The sequence below is a fragment of the Cryptomeria japonica genome, chromosome 1 (genome assembly GCF_030272615.1).
Source record: "Cryptomeria japonica chromosome 1, Sugi_1.0, whole genome shotgun sequence".
Lineage (NCBI taxonomy): Eukaryota > Viridiplantae > Streptophyta > Pinopsida > Cupressales > Cupressaceae > Cryptomeria > Cryptomeria japonica.
Genome location: NC_081405.1, coordinates 408,272,750 through 408,289,644, shown reverse-complemented (window position 1 = coordinate 408,289,644; position 16,895 = coordinate 408,272,750). Strand labels below are relative to the sequence as shown.

General features: G+C 36.9%; 1 protein-coding gene across 1 annotated transcript; it reads right to left on the bottom strand.

The window, feature by feature from the left end:
- Positions 1-7,946: 7,946 nt before the first annotated feature.
- Positions 7,947-9,023, bottom strand: LOC131065602 (uncharacterized). Its single transcript, XM_059218372.1, has 3 exons — positions 8,825-9,023; positions 8,376-8,453; positions 7,947-8,248 (listed from the first exon to the last, which is right to left on the bottom strand). Exons 1-3 carry the CDS (start codon positions 8,992-8,994, stop codon positions 8,179-8,181), a joined length of 318 nt encoding a protein of 105 aa, XP_059074355.1. The 5' UTR covers positions 8,995-9,023; the 3' UTR covers positions 7,947-8,178.
- Between the last annotated feature and the right edge of the window lie 7,872 nt (positions 9,024-16,895).

Below are 16,895 nucleotides of genomic sequence, written 5' to 3'. Positions count from 1 at the left end.
TTCACAACAGATTATCTCAGGATGCCCAGGAGTTAATTAAGAGGTACGGTGCTTGGTTCATTCAGTTTCCCAAGTTCACTTACATTAGAGTGTATGGATGTCCTTTACCTCCATATATGTTGCCGAGGTACCCGACAGATAGAATTGTGTTACTTGAAGTAACAAGGCAGTTGGCAGCATATGTGAAGGCATTCAGACACAGACATCAGAATGGAGTTCAGGTACCTATTATTTTGGGTAATTCAGTTGAGGTATGTCCCAATGTCTCAGCCATGGATGACGCAGAGAGGGAGTTAGCCTTGTATCCTTTTTCATCTTTTGCTTGGAGGAATAGTTTTGATCCTCATGGACATTTAGAAGAGACAGTCGGTAGAAGATTTAGACATGAATACCAAATTGAAGATTTTATGATGAATCTCCTAGATGATCTTGAAGTGAAACGCAAGATACATTCTAGATTGCCTTTGGATTTCATCAGGAAATGTAAGATTTACAGAGTAGCCGACCAAGCTCAGGACAACGGCAGGCACATCCAATCTTCATATGATAGAGAAAGTAAAACAATTAGTTTGAATTGGAATGAGCCCGAGGCCGTGGATTTAGATGATTTGATGGCACCAGTCTTGTCTTGTACTCGCAGATGGGTAGACATTCAACATCAGAAGTTGAGAGAACAAGGCATAGCCATGTCTTTTACTTTGGAAGAAAAGCCAGCCGAAGGTGGAGCCAGTGTTAGTGAAGGCAATCCTAATCCTAGGAATTCAGGTGAAGGTAACCTTCGATGTGCCAGTGAGGGCAATCTCCATCCAAGAGGTTCAAAGAGAAAGGAAAGATCAGAAAAGAAAGAGCCTTCCAAGAAAAAGCAAGGTGCTAACAAAGATCAAACACCAGGTACTTCTTCCAGGCCAGAAGATAGAACAGTTCGAGTGGAAGAATCCATGGAATCGATGGTACAGAATGATAGACAGGAGGAAGAACAGGCACAGCATGTTTCATCCGATGGATCTCTCCAAGACTATGATTTAGATAATGATAATGAAGTAACATCTCCTCCCAGACAAGAAGAAGTAGTACACAAAGAAATTCAAGTTCAAGAGACAAGATCAAATATCCCAGACTGGTTGAAGGAGAGATTGACTAAGGTGATCGTAATTGAGGACGAGGACAGTGCAATCGATCTAGAGAGCCTTGTTGGACGCTCACATATGACAACAGAGAAGAAGAAGGCTACAAAGATGTCCAAGATGATTCGAGATGAGACTGGATCTAGAAAACTGCAGATAGCTACACCGGCAGCAGACAAATATGAGGGTGAGATCCTAGCAGAGGACTATCATATACAGACTATTGAGTTAGGACCATCCACAGCAGAGCAGACTTTAGATGATGCCACCGACACATTTGAGGCATTGAAGGATAAGTTTAGAGAAGAAGTAGAAAAGAATAGAAAGCTTGAGAGAGAGGTCGGTGCATGGAGAACATATTTCAGTCACATCAATGAACCTTTGGGACGTCAGGATCCAGTTAGATCACCATTGCAGGCATTGCCCCTTCAATCAATCAATGAAGCAGAAAGATTCAGGAATATGGTTCAGCGTACATGTAATTGGATGGATAGATCTCACACGGTGGCCATTGAGTTTATTACAAGGATGTCGAAGATCACCCATCAGGCTATCCAAGTTCTTGAGATAATCCACAGATTGATGGCAACAGTAGCTGCATTTGCCCGTACCAAGGACGTTGTCATCCCTGTCTTGAGAGTTATAAGACATACATCTAGAAAAATTTTAGCACAAGAGAGGATCTTAGAAGGTGATTCTCACAGTTTGTTTCAGTGGTCAACCTTACTCCATATAAAGAGTGTTCTCTTTGAGGACATCAGTGTTAGATGTGGTCAAGTTGAGGAGGTGATCAATCCGATCCAGGACAGAGTATTTGAGGTACTTCGTACCATTCTTGGCAGGAGGATCGAGGTCGAGACAGATGTGGATTTACAAGAGTTTGAGGATAGAATCACTATCATCTTTCGCAAGGACGCAGATGTTACAGATGAGCAGTATGATCAGATGTATGCCACCATGCTCCTGATTGATAGAACAAAGGAACTTGAACCTACTTGGGACACAGCTCTTCTAGATGCATTTGATCAAGTTATCCACTTAGAAGAGAGTATCAAGAATCTTCCCGAGATTCCAATCACAGAAATCGAAGGAATTGTGACAAAATTCATTGCATATGCTAAGAAGGAAAATTGGAAAGGGAATAAGATTCTAGATGAAAGGTTGTTACAGATGACATGACATCTTATTTCTCATTGGTTGATACCTCCTAGATTTTTGTGCCGAATTTAATATTTGGCTATGTATTTAATATTGTTCAGTAAAAAGGAGGTCATTTGTAATAAACCCTAATTAGGGTTTAGGTGTCATGATCTTGTCCGTTGATTTGCTTTCGATCTGGACCTTTCATTGTAATTGGGGATGCTATTTATACCCCCATTTTCATTTCATTTATAATAGTCAGTTAGTAGAGAATAGAGTTAAGAGCGAAATAGAGAGATTAGAATTGTAAGCAATTTTTTATTTTGTAGCAAGATTGAGTCTTGAAGAGAGAAGTTCAAGCAATTGTTGTATATGATGACTTGGAAATCAATAAAATATTGAAGTTATGGTGTTTTGTTGCAAGTTCCTTGAGTTATCTTCATGGTTGTTGGATGTACTTGAATCACGCTCAATCAAAGTAGTTTGTTAATTAGAAAGACTAAGTGTGAGATTTGATATTTGGTAGGATTCGCAATCCAAACCACTAGCTTCTTGCTGATTGTAAGAACGCCTTGCGTGGTCGACTGGAAAACACCTTGAGTCCTTAACCTTCAAGCATTTTCGTATCTAGGATATGTACCTTCGTAGTAGTGTCCTTGATCTTTGATGCATTGAACATCATTATTACCTTAGAAGATCGCACTAATTTCAGTTGAGTTGTTGTCTCATGGCAAAATTGAAATTGGTTGAGTCTTGCCAAATCTCATTCATGCTAAGTCGTTCATAGGGTTAGGCTAGATTAGACCTCTTAAGCCCTATCTTTTCCATTTTTTGAAAGTTCTTTCTAGATTAGTGAAATCTTCGAGCTATTGAATCCGTAAGACGCCTTGAAGGAAACAGCAAATCACATCATACCACTAAAAAAGCTTGTCCACACGTGGAGACCCCACTAAAAGAACCTTGGAGTCCACCTAACTGATCCTTTTTGCAGATCTTCAGCAGTTAGAGACTATTTTCTCAAGAGAGGATAAGATGCCTGTCGGTATTTTATTCTGTGTATGATTGTGTACAAAATACACGTCAACAATACTCTACTTTCATTTCTAGGGTTCCCAAATGATGTAATGTTCCTGTTGTGTTGTAAACGCAACACGCCTCATTGCAAATGAGGTCCCCCACTTTTTCACTTCTTAGGTTAGTCGTTTTGTTTAGTTTTTCTTAGCTTGCAATGATTTTGATCTTTTAGCCTTTTTGAGAGGGTTTTTGTCTTGTTAGTTTTGAAGAAAAACAATTGATCAATCCTTGAAATGACTTAGAGTGCAATGTCTTGTCCTTGGGGGTATGATCAAGTCAGGAATTCAAGTTTCGAGTCTGGAATCCATGAATAAACTTCAAGATTGTAAATTGAGACTGAAATTGTGAGAAATTTCACAAAGTAGAAAAGTTGTAAAATGTTGTCAAATATTCACAAAATGCAAGAAAAGTTCATAACTGATAACAATTATGCAAGGATGATCTTGATGTTCAATATGATATTAGCTTTCTCTGATTTGACAAAGGAGAGTATGCTATATTGTCTTCCTATCACCTATAGCAATAAATTGCCATTTCTGATTTCAATCCTTAAATATATGCAATGTATATATGATGATATTGCTTGTAGCGATATGTTGCTGTTTCAGATATGAATATGTATTCTTGCAACAATGATAATGATGCTGTTCCTGATATTGTCAATTTGCACTTGCAACAATGGTGCTGTCTCTTAATAATTCCTTCAGAGTATGCAACCGAAATATGCCAAGAGGCTGATGCTCTGTGAGCAGATCCAATAAAGGATACAAAGAGATAACGGTTTCCAAATCGATGATCCCCCAAATGAAAATGGATCCTCCCTAAATATCCTCCAAGAGGCTTGACGTGTGGGGTTGTGTCTTTTAAACATTGCATTCTTACTTAACAAAGTGCCTCTTCCTTAATTAATTTATCATTATTTAATGCAGATCGTGACTTATACAAGTTCACCTTCTTGCAATTAACAATACATCACACCCTTTGCTGTTTGTTAACAAATACATCTTTTCATGTATAATAATTGTGGCTTATTAGTAATTCGCACCACTTGTTAATATGTACCTTTGTTAACTTCCAAACAGATCGCACTTTCTTAACTACTGTTTCTCATTTATTAAATGGTCAACACAATAAAACATTTCTTTAATGAATTGCAGCACGGCCTTGATTAATATAAGTGTGATTCTGATGACAGCGATGATTGATGATAATCAGATGCTTATCATGTCAATACTAGTGATCATCTCTACGTTTGAAATCTCAGATCTGTGTATAAACTAATAGTTAGTCATCAACCCCAGCAATCCTTCTATCTTCCTTGTTGAGTTCACATATGTGATCAATCTATGCAAGGCACACTATCTTATTGGTCACTTGTATCTTCATTCCTTGTTTATGGAATTGGGTGGGTAGCAGAAAGCTCTTGTCTTCATTACTACAACTTATTTCCTATGCTTTACGGGGGTGCTCAAATAGGAAAACCATGAAGTCATGGAGTAAGATGACTTTCCATAATGTATCTTCATGCTACAATCCTCTGTTGATGTAATATACTACTACCTACTTGAACTATTTTGCACAAAATGTGATTCTAGGCTGCCACCCTTGGACACGTGATTGTTTATTATTTGTTAACCTTTAGGTTAAAGATGGGGACATCAAATCATGCCTACTTCTAATTGTTCTCTTCCTTGGTGGTGATGCATCTTTTGTTTTATGATCTTTGAATTGAATCATTTGGTGAAATTTAATAAAGTGTTTTAAAGTAGAGCGATGTGTAAAATCTGCGCATGTAATATGAGGGTTTATGCATATATATCTCATATACAATCTTGCATCTATAGTGTTTGTGATAGAGTGGAATACTGATCACTAAATTGTCGTTTATTTGAATTTCATCAGATTCTTCAAAATTAAGGCTCAAAATGAGTGCATCATTGGTTGTTTACTTTTATGTTTATTCCTCTAAATCCTAACATCTTTTTATTTCTTTTTACAATCTAAAATATTGTGACTTAATCAAACTCAATTTTTTTCAAGATTTAGAAAGATTTATCAATTGTTTTAGCATATTTAACATATTGGATACATGAATTGTCAAGTTTGATATTTTACCACAATAGACCCCTTGAACAAACAAATCACATAGACCATTAAGCTCCTCCAACATTGCTAAATTGATTACCTAACACACAGGACTTGGAGTTGATCGATTACTAGGATCAATTAGCTTTTCAAGATAAGTAAAGTGATTTCATTCTACATGAGTTGAATGTGTTGTAAGGACTATCAACAGGACCAAGACACACTAACACATGGGGACTTAGCCATTCAACAAGAAAGATAACATGGCCGAAATTGATGTGACAAGAATGACTTGATTTTGGCTATAAACACGATAAAAAACAATTTTTTATAGTACTGAAATTCCTTCCAACAACATCAATCTATATTTAGATTGGATTGTCAAAGATGTGGATATAAAGTTCACTAACAACGATATTGTGATGTCCCCTACTAGGAGGCTGCCAATTCCTGCAACTTAATAACAGTGTTCTGACTTGATCTGATCAATGGTCATGTCACTGGATGCTTTTGATTCCTTTCTTTTATATCTCTCAATGTGAGGGAGAGGTCACACCTCTTCATTATGGATGCTCTTTGGCAAGAGACACACCCTTTCACCATTACCACCCTCTGAAACAGTGCAACTCTTCATTACTTCTGCCCTTTGAAAGGGACACAACCTTTCACAATCTGCCCTTTGAAATGGACACAACCTTTCACAATCAGATATGCACTTCTTATTTAAATCAGATCTTCACTTCTGATTCCCAAAATTATCCCCCTTTCAAATGAAGTTCTCTTCTCCCTTTTATATCTCATGTTTGAGGGAGTCACAACTTTTCATCTTATGCCTTTTGATCATTCATTAAACTTAACTAAATTTTAGTTATGATTATGTTTAATTTTATTCTTTTATATTTATAATTTTTTTATTATTGTTTGTTATTAAATCCTAATTGAAAAGGGGACATTACAGATATTGCTGAATTGGAGAAAAACAAGGCTATAACAGATTCAATGGAAGAAGACATAATTGAGGAATGAAGAATCATTCAATCATGATTATTTGATTTCCCATTTAGTTTGAGGCTGTATAGTACTAATACTATAAGAGAGAGGAAGAAGTTTAGATTGTAGATGGCTGTCATGCAGTCAAAGAATGTTTGAAAATTTGATTTTTAGGCATTTATGGGTCATATGTCTCACGTAATCTTTAAAATATGATAAATTGATAATCAATATGTATCTATATATATATATAGCACAAATTAGTTTTTTGGTGCAATTATGTAGTGCACTAAATTGGAATACATGATTTTGAAAGCTAGAGTACATCCCTATTGCATTTAAAGAAAATTCTCCTTATCAAACATAGATCTGTTCAAAATTTCCTAACCATCCTTGAATGCATTAGTTTTTAGCAAGGTTAGTAGGAGTCGGAGGTACTTGGAGACTGGTACCAGTACTAGTATGGCTAATTTTCAAAAATAGGAGACGGGGGTATTAGGAGATGCCAGTTTTTTTAAATATAATTTAATAATTTTTAGAAAATGTCATGATAGAGAACTTTGAAAACAAGAAGAATGGTAAAGTTTAACATTAACTTTAAAATTGAACAAAAGTTGAAATTAAAATTGCTCATACTGCTGGTACCATAGCCAATCTAAATGGTTTAGTAAAAGTAAGGTAATATAGGTGTTAAGCACACTCGATATTGTCGGCTAAATAGTAAAGGCAATTTCTCTTTAGACAATTACAATGACAAGCAATCAGTCATACAACTGTTTATGTCCCTCTCAAAAAGTCTACACTATCAATAGATCCAATTAATATAACTTTGCATGAAATTTTGTCTTCCCGTGATGCAGTTTCCTTAATAGTTATTTCCCTACAACTTTTCTTTGCTGCGGGCTTATTTTATTTATTTGTTTTCCTTTTTTGCCTTTCACTTTGTTTTGCCCTAAGTTTTTGGCAGGAGGCATCAATTTTTGGTCGTAAGACTTCGGAGACGGCAGGAGATTGCAGCCAAAAGCACCCTATGCATCGGGAATTTTCTGGAGATGTGTCTCCATCTCCGAGACACATCTCCAAGGGTAGGAGACAGGTCTCCTGGTAACTATGGTTTTTTATCTTGTCGTTTCCATTTTTTGAAATTGGTTTATTTATAAGCACAAATGTTTCTGTAATTGAGGTGGCTTGCTTGTAATCTTTTACATTTTTATCATTTAAAATACCTATCATTGTGCACGCATTTTATCTGTTGTAGAGACACTGTCTATAAGATGTGCAATAGTGCTTGTTGGCATTTAACATTTCTGCAATTTAGGTGTCTTGTTCCTAAGCTTTTGTTTTTTTATTTTTTAAAATAATTATTATCATGCATGCATTTGATCTGTAGTAAAGCCAATGACTATAAGACATAGGATAGTGGTCATTGAAATTCTATATAGCAATATGTTCTAATTGTGTTTTCCAAAACACCAAGCAAAATGCATTGCGGTATCCTGAAAGAGAGGAATGTATTATTTCTTGTGCATTCCTTAGATGGCAATTGAGAACTTCCCTCATACAAAACAATCTCTTTCTAGAGAAAATGTAAACAAGAAGAAAGAGATATCATTAAAGATAGCTAAGAAATGTGCAAGGAAGTAAGTATACGATTGTGAAAGAGAATGAAGATTGGAAAATTGTTGAAATTTTCCTGACAAATGTTCTTAATCTAATAAATCAGTAATTCTTGAAATTTGCTGCGTGTTATTTCTGACTGCAAATTCTACACTTTTAACAAAGTGTTTTGGCCTATCTTTAGACTATTAATCTTAGCAGAAATTGGGTAGAGGTATCTGCAGTCAAAGTTAGCATTGTATACAGAGATTCAGTAACACAGGCAGCAACATCAAAGCATAAAACAGAATATATTTTACAAATGTCTGCTAATTTTATGTGCAGCAAAGGAAGAACACAACATACCCCCAACGCAATGTCTCCAATGACTCACATTTTTGTAGCAAAGCACCAATTGATCGTGGACTCAGTTGGTTGCATCGACTAAAAAACAATAAAAATGCTCAAGATGATAAGAATCAATAACATACCAAGCATGATAAAAGAGAACTATCTAATTGCTTCTGAAGCAGTAAATACCAAAATGTGCAATAATTTGTCCTATCCTTCATAAGTGTCTACATTTTGTAAAACTGAAAATGAAGATATAATAATTTTAAAGAGAAAATAATTCCATGTTTGTGTAATTTGCATAGTAATTCAAAGTATGAATATCCTCAATGGGATGGTGATGCTCACTAAAATAATACACTTGAATCCATCAAGGTAAGTAAATATGACAAACATTATATTACCTTTTACATATGATTTAGAATGAACACATAGTTTAGGAAGTTGAACACAAGCAAACAGACCTGATATCAACAGCTTTCAAGCAAAGGCACGTCTCAGCCACCTTCAGCATTCCTTTATCTGTAACTTCGGAACCTGAGATATCTAAGATTTCCCATGAACTGTCTACTAACGCAAGCAATAGTGTATCACACAACAGTCCTCGTCTCCTAGCAATGGCCAGCAGTGCCATCTGACATTTTCCAGCATCAAGGCATCAAAACTCAATCTCAAGCATATGACAGTCTTGACCAGAAATATTGATTCAGTCAGAGAAGAACTATCCTCTGGATTTTTTTGTAAACTGAATATGAATAGAATCATGCAGCCCACAATCATTGATAGATAAAACAATATTTTTTATTTCTATATAGTTGTAGTAAGAATAAAAGTAATACAAAGCAACATCAACTATTGGGCAAATTAAAATGACTGCCTGAATTGTCGAACTAGTGGCCAAGTTTTCCTATCTATGATTTACCTTTCTATTGAATTTCTCAAAACCATTTCTTTGTAAAATAGATAGCAGATGTTTTCTATGAAATGCACAATGCATTTTCTCATTGACTAGATAAAATAAGCACTTGAAATGATAAAAATATACCAGATGTCTTTTGATCAAATAGTCTAATACTAGGAGGTAAATTTTCCCAAACATTTGAGATAATGCCATTTTTGAAGTTCCTGGAACATGCTTGGAGCATAATGTGAATGTTTAGGATAACAAATCAGTTTAGTCGATAATATTTGAGTTCTATCTATTGCACAAAAGAGTATATCTAATATCTCAGTAATGGAGGATGTGAGCAATTCTATACCAACACCAAAATGACTGATTTCTCACTTACCGGTTCAGCTATATCCTTGACAGACAGGCTTCCTTCAAATTGTTTGAATAGAATCATAGATATAGAGGTACACCAAGAATATTAAGATAGGCAGGATGGGCATTCAAATTTCACAACTCATAGGACACTTCGTGCAAAAGCCATAAAAATTGAAAAAATGTGAGTTTTGCACTTTGCTAGCTCATAAAGCATGTGGTATCAGGGTTATTAGTGGATACAGAAGTTCATGACAGTGGTTAAAATATCCGACACATCAGAAATAATCTAAGGGACACCGCATTGCACTGAAGGACCAGTGATTTTAGGCAAATAATGTTTTTACTATAGGTTGTGAAAGGAAATCACAATGCATTAGCAACCAACGATGCAAGTCTCGCAGAAAACTCGCCAAGTTGTGAGATTTTCACCTCGGCAAGTTTTTGCATTATTTATTCAACAAAAAACTCGCTTAGTTTTTGGGAAAAACTCACTGAGTTATTGGCAAATTTTTCCCAAAAACTCTGCAAGTCCATAGAAAAAACTCAGAGACTTGAAAACATAAAGCCAGGGACATCAAAAAAGAAATTTCATTTTATGTTTTTTCATTTTGTCTGCTCCTCCAGCTAGGGAAAATCCTTGGGATGTGTTTACAGCCTATTCACGATGATTTTTCACCATAGATTGAAGATCTGAAGAGGTTTTTGAGTGAATTTCAACAAACAATTGGATTTCCAAGTAGGTTTTATTATTTTCTTTTTCTTTTTTTTTTAAAAACATTATGCATTGTTTAGTTGCTTCTAGGTTTAAGAAAGAGCATCAATGCCATTAACTAAGTAGTCTAAATCAGATTTAGATTGCAAAGAACAAGATATTTCACCATTTTTTGACAAATTTTTTCTGATTTTTTCATTGTTTTCATACTTTTTTCAAACCCTACCAATCTTTTTTTTTTCAAAGAAAGTGTTTAGAATCTTAAGATTAAATTAAATTTTTACTAATTTTAACTAATCTGTAATCATTTAAAAATAGTTTTGTTTGTTAATTTTTTTATTAAAATATTAACAACTTGTGCTTTCACTTTGTATGTGTAAGTTAATATATAATGGCATATAGAGAAGGTTTTGCATCTAGGTCGGCTTCAGGGTCTACCCCATTAGGATTGGTGCCTCTATCATTTGTAGGCACTCATCCTAAAGGAGCAAGACACCATGCTTGGAAGTATGCTTATCAAGGAGCGGAACATGGTTCAGTTATTCGCATTGAATGCGAAAAATTATTCCATGGAGGCATAAACCACCTCAAATACCACCTTGGAGACATCCATAAGCATGATGCCAAGGGTTGTCCTGGGACCACTGAGCAAATAAAAAGAGAAATGAATGCCATGCTTTCAGCCATGGAAGAGAAAAAATTGCAAAGGATGAGGTCAAAGCTAGCCATTTAAGCAACCATAGCTGCTTATCAAGGTGCTCCAGTCAACCTTGAAGCAAATGAAGCACTTCAGAGCATAGTAGGCTCTCTTCGTGGCCCACGTATCCACAAATCCACCACCACCACGACACCACTTCAGCTTCTTCTACTAGAGTATCAACACCAATACCACCACCAACACTGTCTCCTATACATAATTCTTGTGTGCCTACAAACACACTTGAAGCACAACCATCGTTGGAGGCAACCCGGTGGAATAGGGAGTCACATGAGCATGTGTCGATTTATCGTACTTTAATATCCCTTTCAATGTGGCAAATAATCCTCATTGGCATAATTTCGTTACCGCATTGACAATTGCAAGAAAAGGCTGCAAGGCACCTTCTCGCACAAACCTGAGTGGTTAGTTCAGTTGATTTAAATTTTTTGATAACTTATGTTGAGTTTTAAAATTTAGACTAAATTTATGTTATTTAATTTATGGCAATTTGTGTTGAATTTAAGTTATTTTTCTTTAAAAATTAAAATTGTGTACAACATTCACTTCGTACTTGTAGGTTGCTTGTGAGTGCAATTGATAGGACGAGAAAAAATATGGCTACACTATTCTTTCTGATGTGAAAGGGAAAAATTGCACCATAATTAATTTTTTGGTTACTTGCAAAAATAATGTTGTAATATCCCACTAATTTTTTTTTTTGTTTTTCAGGCCAATAGCAATTCATCCACAACAATTAACCCGTTAAGGTTAGAGCAATAAGCAAAACAACTGAAAGGGAACCCTTCCACCTTTTGTTCACCGAGAGCCCAGACTGGGAGGGTGAGAGCATACGGTGTTCCGGGGATCGTCAACATCAATAAACAAACTGAAAATTACAATTGCATGGGCGGCAAGCCATCCCCTTCTGCTTATCCAGTAGGATAGAAACTAAACTTCTTGGCGGTGAACCAACCAAGGGAAAGATTACAAGAAACAGAAGTTCAATCACTCTACCGCGTATTTCAGCAGGAGGACATTACATTAACAATCACTCTACCGCATATTTCAGCCGGAGGACCAAAAACATTGAACTTATCACTCGACCACTTATTCAGCGGGAGGACTGAAAATTACAAATTGTTGCATATCAGGCGGCAAGCCAGCCTCTTCCACTTATTCAGCAGGATGAGAATTACAAAGAGAGAACTGGTTAGTAGTACTACTACCTAACCTTACAATAATAGAAATGATAGAAAGAGAGTAATGCAGATTTCTATAGTAAAGATATAAATTTCTGTTACAACCAAATCTGCAAGCTGGAAACACAGACCAGCAGCCCAAATAAATGCCAAAATATTCATATCTCCCTCATTTTACATCCGATTGAGCTCAAACCAGTCCCAAACCCACCCTACAACATATGCAATGCTAACCAATCAAAACAACACCGCAAAAAGACCTTTATTTATTTTGCACGCATCCCAATGCAAGGCAGAAAACCCACGCCTAGACTAGGAATTTCGATTTTGCATAATTAATTCAAAACTCAAACAAACGTGCTAAAAACTTACAAACTTATTCGCCAGTGCTGGGAAGGAAGATAGGATTGATACCCATAACTGTCAGACGCTCCAGCGGAGAGATGTGAGCAAAAATATGCTTCAGCCACAAGCAAAACCAACAAGTACAAAATCGTTGCAACACCAAGATGTCAATGGCAAAGCTCTGAAAACGGTAGAGGAATACAAGGCACAGCTAGGTACTGTATTTCAAGTACGAAACCGGGTAGCACTAGGGAGACGCACTCCGAAGCCTCAAGTTTTGTCGCCAATCCGACAGCATAACATTACAGATTTTCAAGATGATGCAAATGGGAACCCAAGCCTCATATTTATAACTTCATTCTTCAAATTCAAATGACATCCCTCCAAATTCCACGCTTGCATTTGAATTTCATTCCACTTTCATGTGGACCCAAGTGTAGCGCCCATTCTCCTAAGTCAAAAGTCACGCCCAAGAAAGGGGAGGACCCACGTTAAACACTTAAGCACATATTAGCGATGCAAAGTGAAATAATATCCCTTCTAAAATATTTCACATTCCATAAAACAACTGAATTTCGCCCAAACTTAGGATTAAACAGGCATTAATCCCAAATTTAATAAACCAGTAGCCAATAAATAGATTAATTAAATATTAACCTTAGGATAAGGAAATAATATTTAATTATGTTGGAAATGTCTCCCGCACTAATTGTTATCACCACCAAGATGAAACTGAGCCCAGACGACCACAAACTGCTGCAGAAATCAGACCCCTGTCTACTGCCAAAAATAGAAATGTGCCACCCAGCCACTTACTAAAAATAGTAAGTCAAGAATAAATGCTCAGAAAAATATGATCATCGCGTCCAGAGGCAAAGCAAGGAGTGCTCAGTAGGACAGTGGCACCAGAATGGTCATTCCCTGACTTACTAAAAATAGTAAGTCCTCGTTTCATCGATGCTAGACCCTGATTATTCATTCCACCTAGCCTATGGGTCTCAGGAATAGGCTAATGGACCACTGAAAGAACATTAATGAGAAGGGGACCATTACAAATGTGGTTTTCTTGAAATCAATCATGCCTCCAACAAAGTGAAAAATACAGAAAATTTGGCTCTAATGTTGGAGCAAGCTATCATGGAGATGGGAGTTGAAAATGTGGTGCAAATAATAACTGATAATGTAGCAGCATATGTGACAACTGGTAGAATCCTCCAAGAGAAACACACCACACTTTTTACACACCTTGACCTTCTTTTGGAAGACATAGGCAAACTTGATTGGGTAACACCAATTGTAAAGGATGCAAGGAGGATCACAAAATATATCTACAATCACCCTTGGGTTTTGTTGATGTGTCTAAAGTCGCATCGCTGCAACTCTATCTGGCCAACGCAAAATAGAATGATCTCGCCGAGTATTCTGTTCTCTCTTGTATAAGGAAGCCCTAATGCTGTTTTAGTTGATCAAAGGGGACGACCTCGAGGTTTAAACTTTCAAGTCATGATTGCAGGATAACTCAACGGTCGATGTGTTTTGCTAGGAGCACAAGGGGCATTACATTTTGTAACAAGATGGTCTGCTGCGATTCTCGAACTGGGAAATAAAAGCAAAAGAGAAGGGTTAGGAAACCTAAAATTAACCAGGCTGGTATGCGGGTACACGGATTTGACATAACCAATCCCTGTTTGGATAGAATAACTCACAACCTCGCAGGAACGGTGCAATCTTCAAGGGGACTCGGAAGATTTTTAGACTGCAGGAGCATGGCTAAGCACCCAATTCTAGCGCAGCTCAGACGGACACCTGCAATTGAACTAAACACAATTTTAAAATGCACAGACTAACCATACACAGGGATACACAATCAGCATATCCCCAATGGTATGAACCTGAATCCATCAAATACCTACACACCCAAAAGAAAGATCTATCTAAATTGCTAAAAGAAACCATGCAAACAGAAGAAAACAAAGACAATAAACACCATATTTCAATGTTCATATATTTGCTTCCGCTGCCACTACAACAATTTCTGCAACATTTCTATGCTATTCCTAAAATCTAACCTTCAACAAAAACTCTAATCTGATCTCACTAGAATCTAACAATCTAACAGTCTAACTAGAGTCTAACCCTTTACAATGAGAGGCATCCTACCTTTTATAGAATTTACACATTGAATCAGAGGCCAAGATTGACTACATCCAGGGGCAGCAATCTGCCTTCTAGAAGTTCGTAGCTTTAACCCATGCCCACTCAATTCCCAGTTATCCCTTCAACCCCATTTTCAACTACCTATCACTATTTGGCTTCAATTTGGGTCTATCCGGTAGTTGAACACAACTGGTCTGTGTCCCTTTGTTTTAAAATATCTTGAGCGGGACCCACAGGCAGCTCTTTACAATTAAACAGTTTCAATCTTCTAAACTGAATTTCTGGAAATTCTTCCAGCTATGCATTTCATAGACTTGTAACATTCTTTTGCTTTTTGTCTTCAATCTTAAAGGTGGATTTAAACTCTGTGGTTCAGGGTGGATTTCAACTCTGTGGTTTAGGTGGTGGTCTGCATCTCCATGCTTCATTTTGCGCTCTGCATTCCTGCATATTTGCTGTCCGACGTTGATCGCGATCAAGGATTCACTTTGCGCTTTAGGCCTTCTCTTGGTTCTTCCCAATGATGTCGTCGACCTGCAAACAATCAATTTCCATTCCGAATTAATCATTTTGAAAAATTAAATAAATTAATAACAATCATATTAAATTTTAACTTTTAAATGTCAAGACCCGGGTTTTAGGCAAAACGACCCCCCCCCCCCCCTCTTGCTTCGGCGAAACTCGGTCTTTGCTCTTAGCTTGGGCAAGCTTCTTGTTGTTTTGACTTAAAATGCCTAACTTCTGCTTCATGGAATTCGACCACTTTCGCTCAAATGAGCGGGCTTTGTGAAGACTCTTTCTCTGCTTGCAAACTTAATGAAATCACTGAACTTTGTTTTCTCCCCTTTGGTTAAGCGAATTCAGGTTTTTGAAGACTTTTAGCGATTTATTGTTTTAAATTTAAACACCCTCTGTCAACAAACTTCGGTCAAAACTACCCTTTTGAGAGATTTATTTTGAGTTAAAATGCCCCTTGCTGAAATTTTCGGGCCTTATTCGTGAAATGCAAGATTCTCCTTTGTTTCCCTCTTCAAATTCGGGCACTTTCGGCCTTTTGCGAGATTTTAACTCCCTTTCTTTAGTTACAATGCACCTGTGTTTGGTGACTTCACACATTTTAGCTCATTGGTGAGACTTTCTTTATAAACGACTTTAGCATGCCATGTTTGGATTTTGGGTATTTGATCAAGATGTGCGATTTTGGTTCTTAAGACTTTAAATGCCCCTCAAAATCTCGAGCATTTTACTCTTTTGGGTGATTTTGCTTCTTGGAGTTTAGATGCCCCCTTCGATCTTGGGCTTTCTGAGTGAATGGTGCAATTTTCTTTCAACGCCTCTCTCTCTTAGTTGGAAATTCGACCATTTTGTATGAAATTTACGAATTTATAATCAACTACGCGATTCTTACTTTTTGTGATTTTTGGCCTTTCATTGGCTTTTGAAAGCCCGACAGGAAGACAATGTTTGCATTTCAAAGCAAATGTCCAAAATCCTCCTCTGTGGCGTCGACTTAGGATTCTATTAACTTTTCAGCCTGGATGCTTATTTTGCACGAATACGAGTTTATTAATCCTTTCAGCCAAAAAAGCCAATTTTTCGCAATTTTGAACTCCTTTTAGGTTTTCGGTTAAATGAACCTATCGCATGAACTTAGCCATTTTCGGCTAATTCGGTTGAAATGCACGATTTACAGAGTTGGGACTCAGTCGACGAATGAAGCTCGGGATTTTCAAGCAAAATAAGTGAAAAAAGAACGCTATTTTATCCTTTCGTTGCCTCACTAGGTTTGCACAGTAAATTCGGGCTGTTAAACAATAATGCGATTTTGACAAAATATTTCATCCTCTGCGGGAAGAAATGGGGGTCCCCGTCTAAGATGGGGTGGGGTGTGCAATACGCACAACAAATGGCGACTCGGCTGGGAAATGTTCCTGAACATTTCAAGGATGACTATCCGGATGGAACCCCAGAATCTCTGGGGTATACCCCACAAAACAACCCAAATGACAAAAGGCAGATTCAAAGCAAAAATAAGGTTGCAAACTGAATTAAGTCACCAACCTTGAGAATCAAGTGTGTGTAATGAAGTTCATTCTAGCTTAGAGAAAGTTGAAATATCATTGTTCAAACAAGACAAGTTATGCGGGACGAGTCT

What these genes read in the sequence shown, in the direction of transcription:
- LOC131065602 (XM_059218372.1), bottom strand. Translation starts at nt 8,994, where the DNA reads ATGGCACTGCTGGCCATTGCTAGGAGACGAGGACTGTTGTGTGATACA. An exon ending in TTGAAAGCTGTTGATATCAG is followed by an intron (nt 8,454 to 8,824) that starts GTCTGTTTGCTT and finishes ATTGTTTTTTAG; the next exon opens with TCGATGCAACCAACTGAGTC. An exon ending in TTGGAGACATTGCGTTGGGG is followed by an intron (nt 8,249 to 8,375) that starts GTATGTTGTGTT and finishes CTTTGACTGCAG; the next exon opens with ATACCTCTACCCAATTTCTG.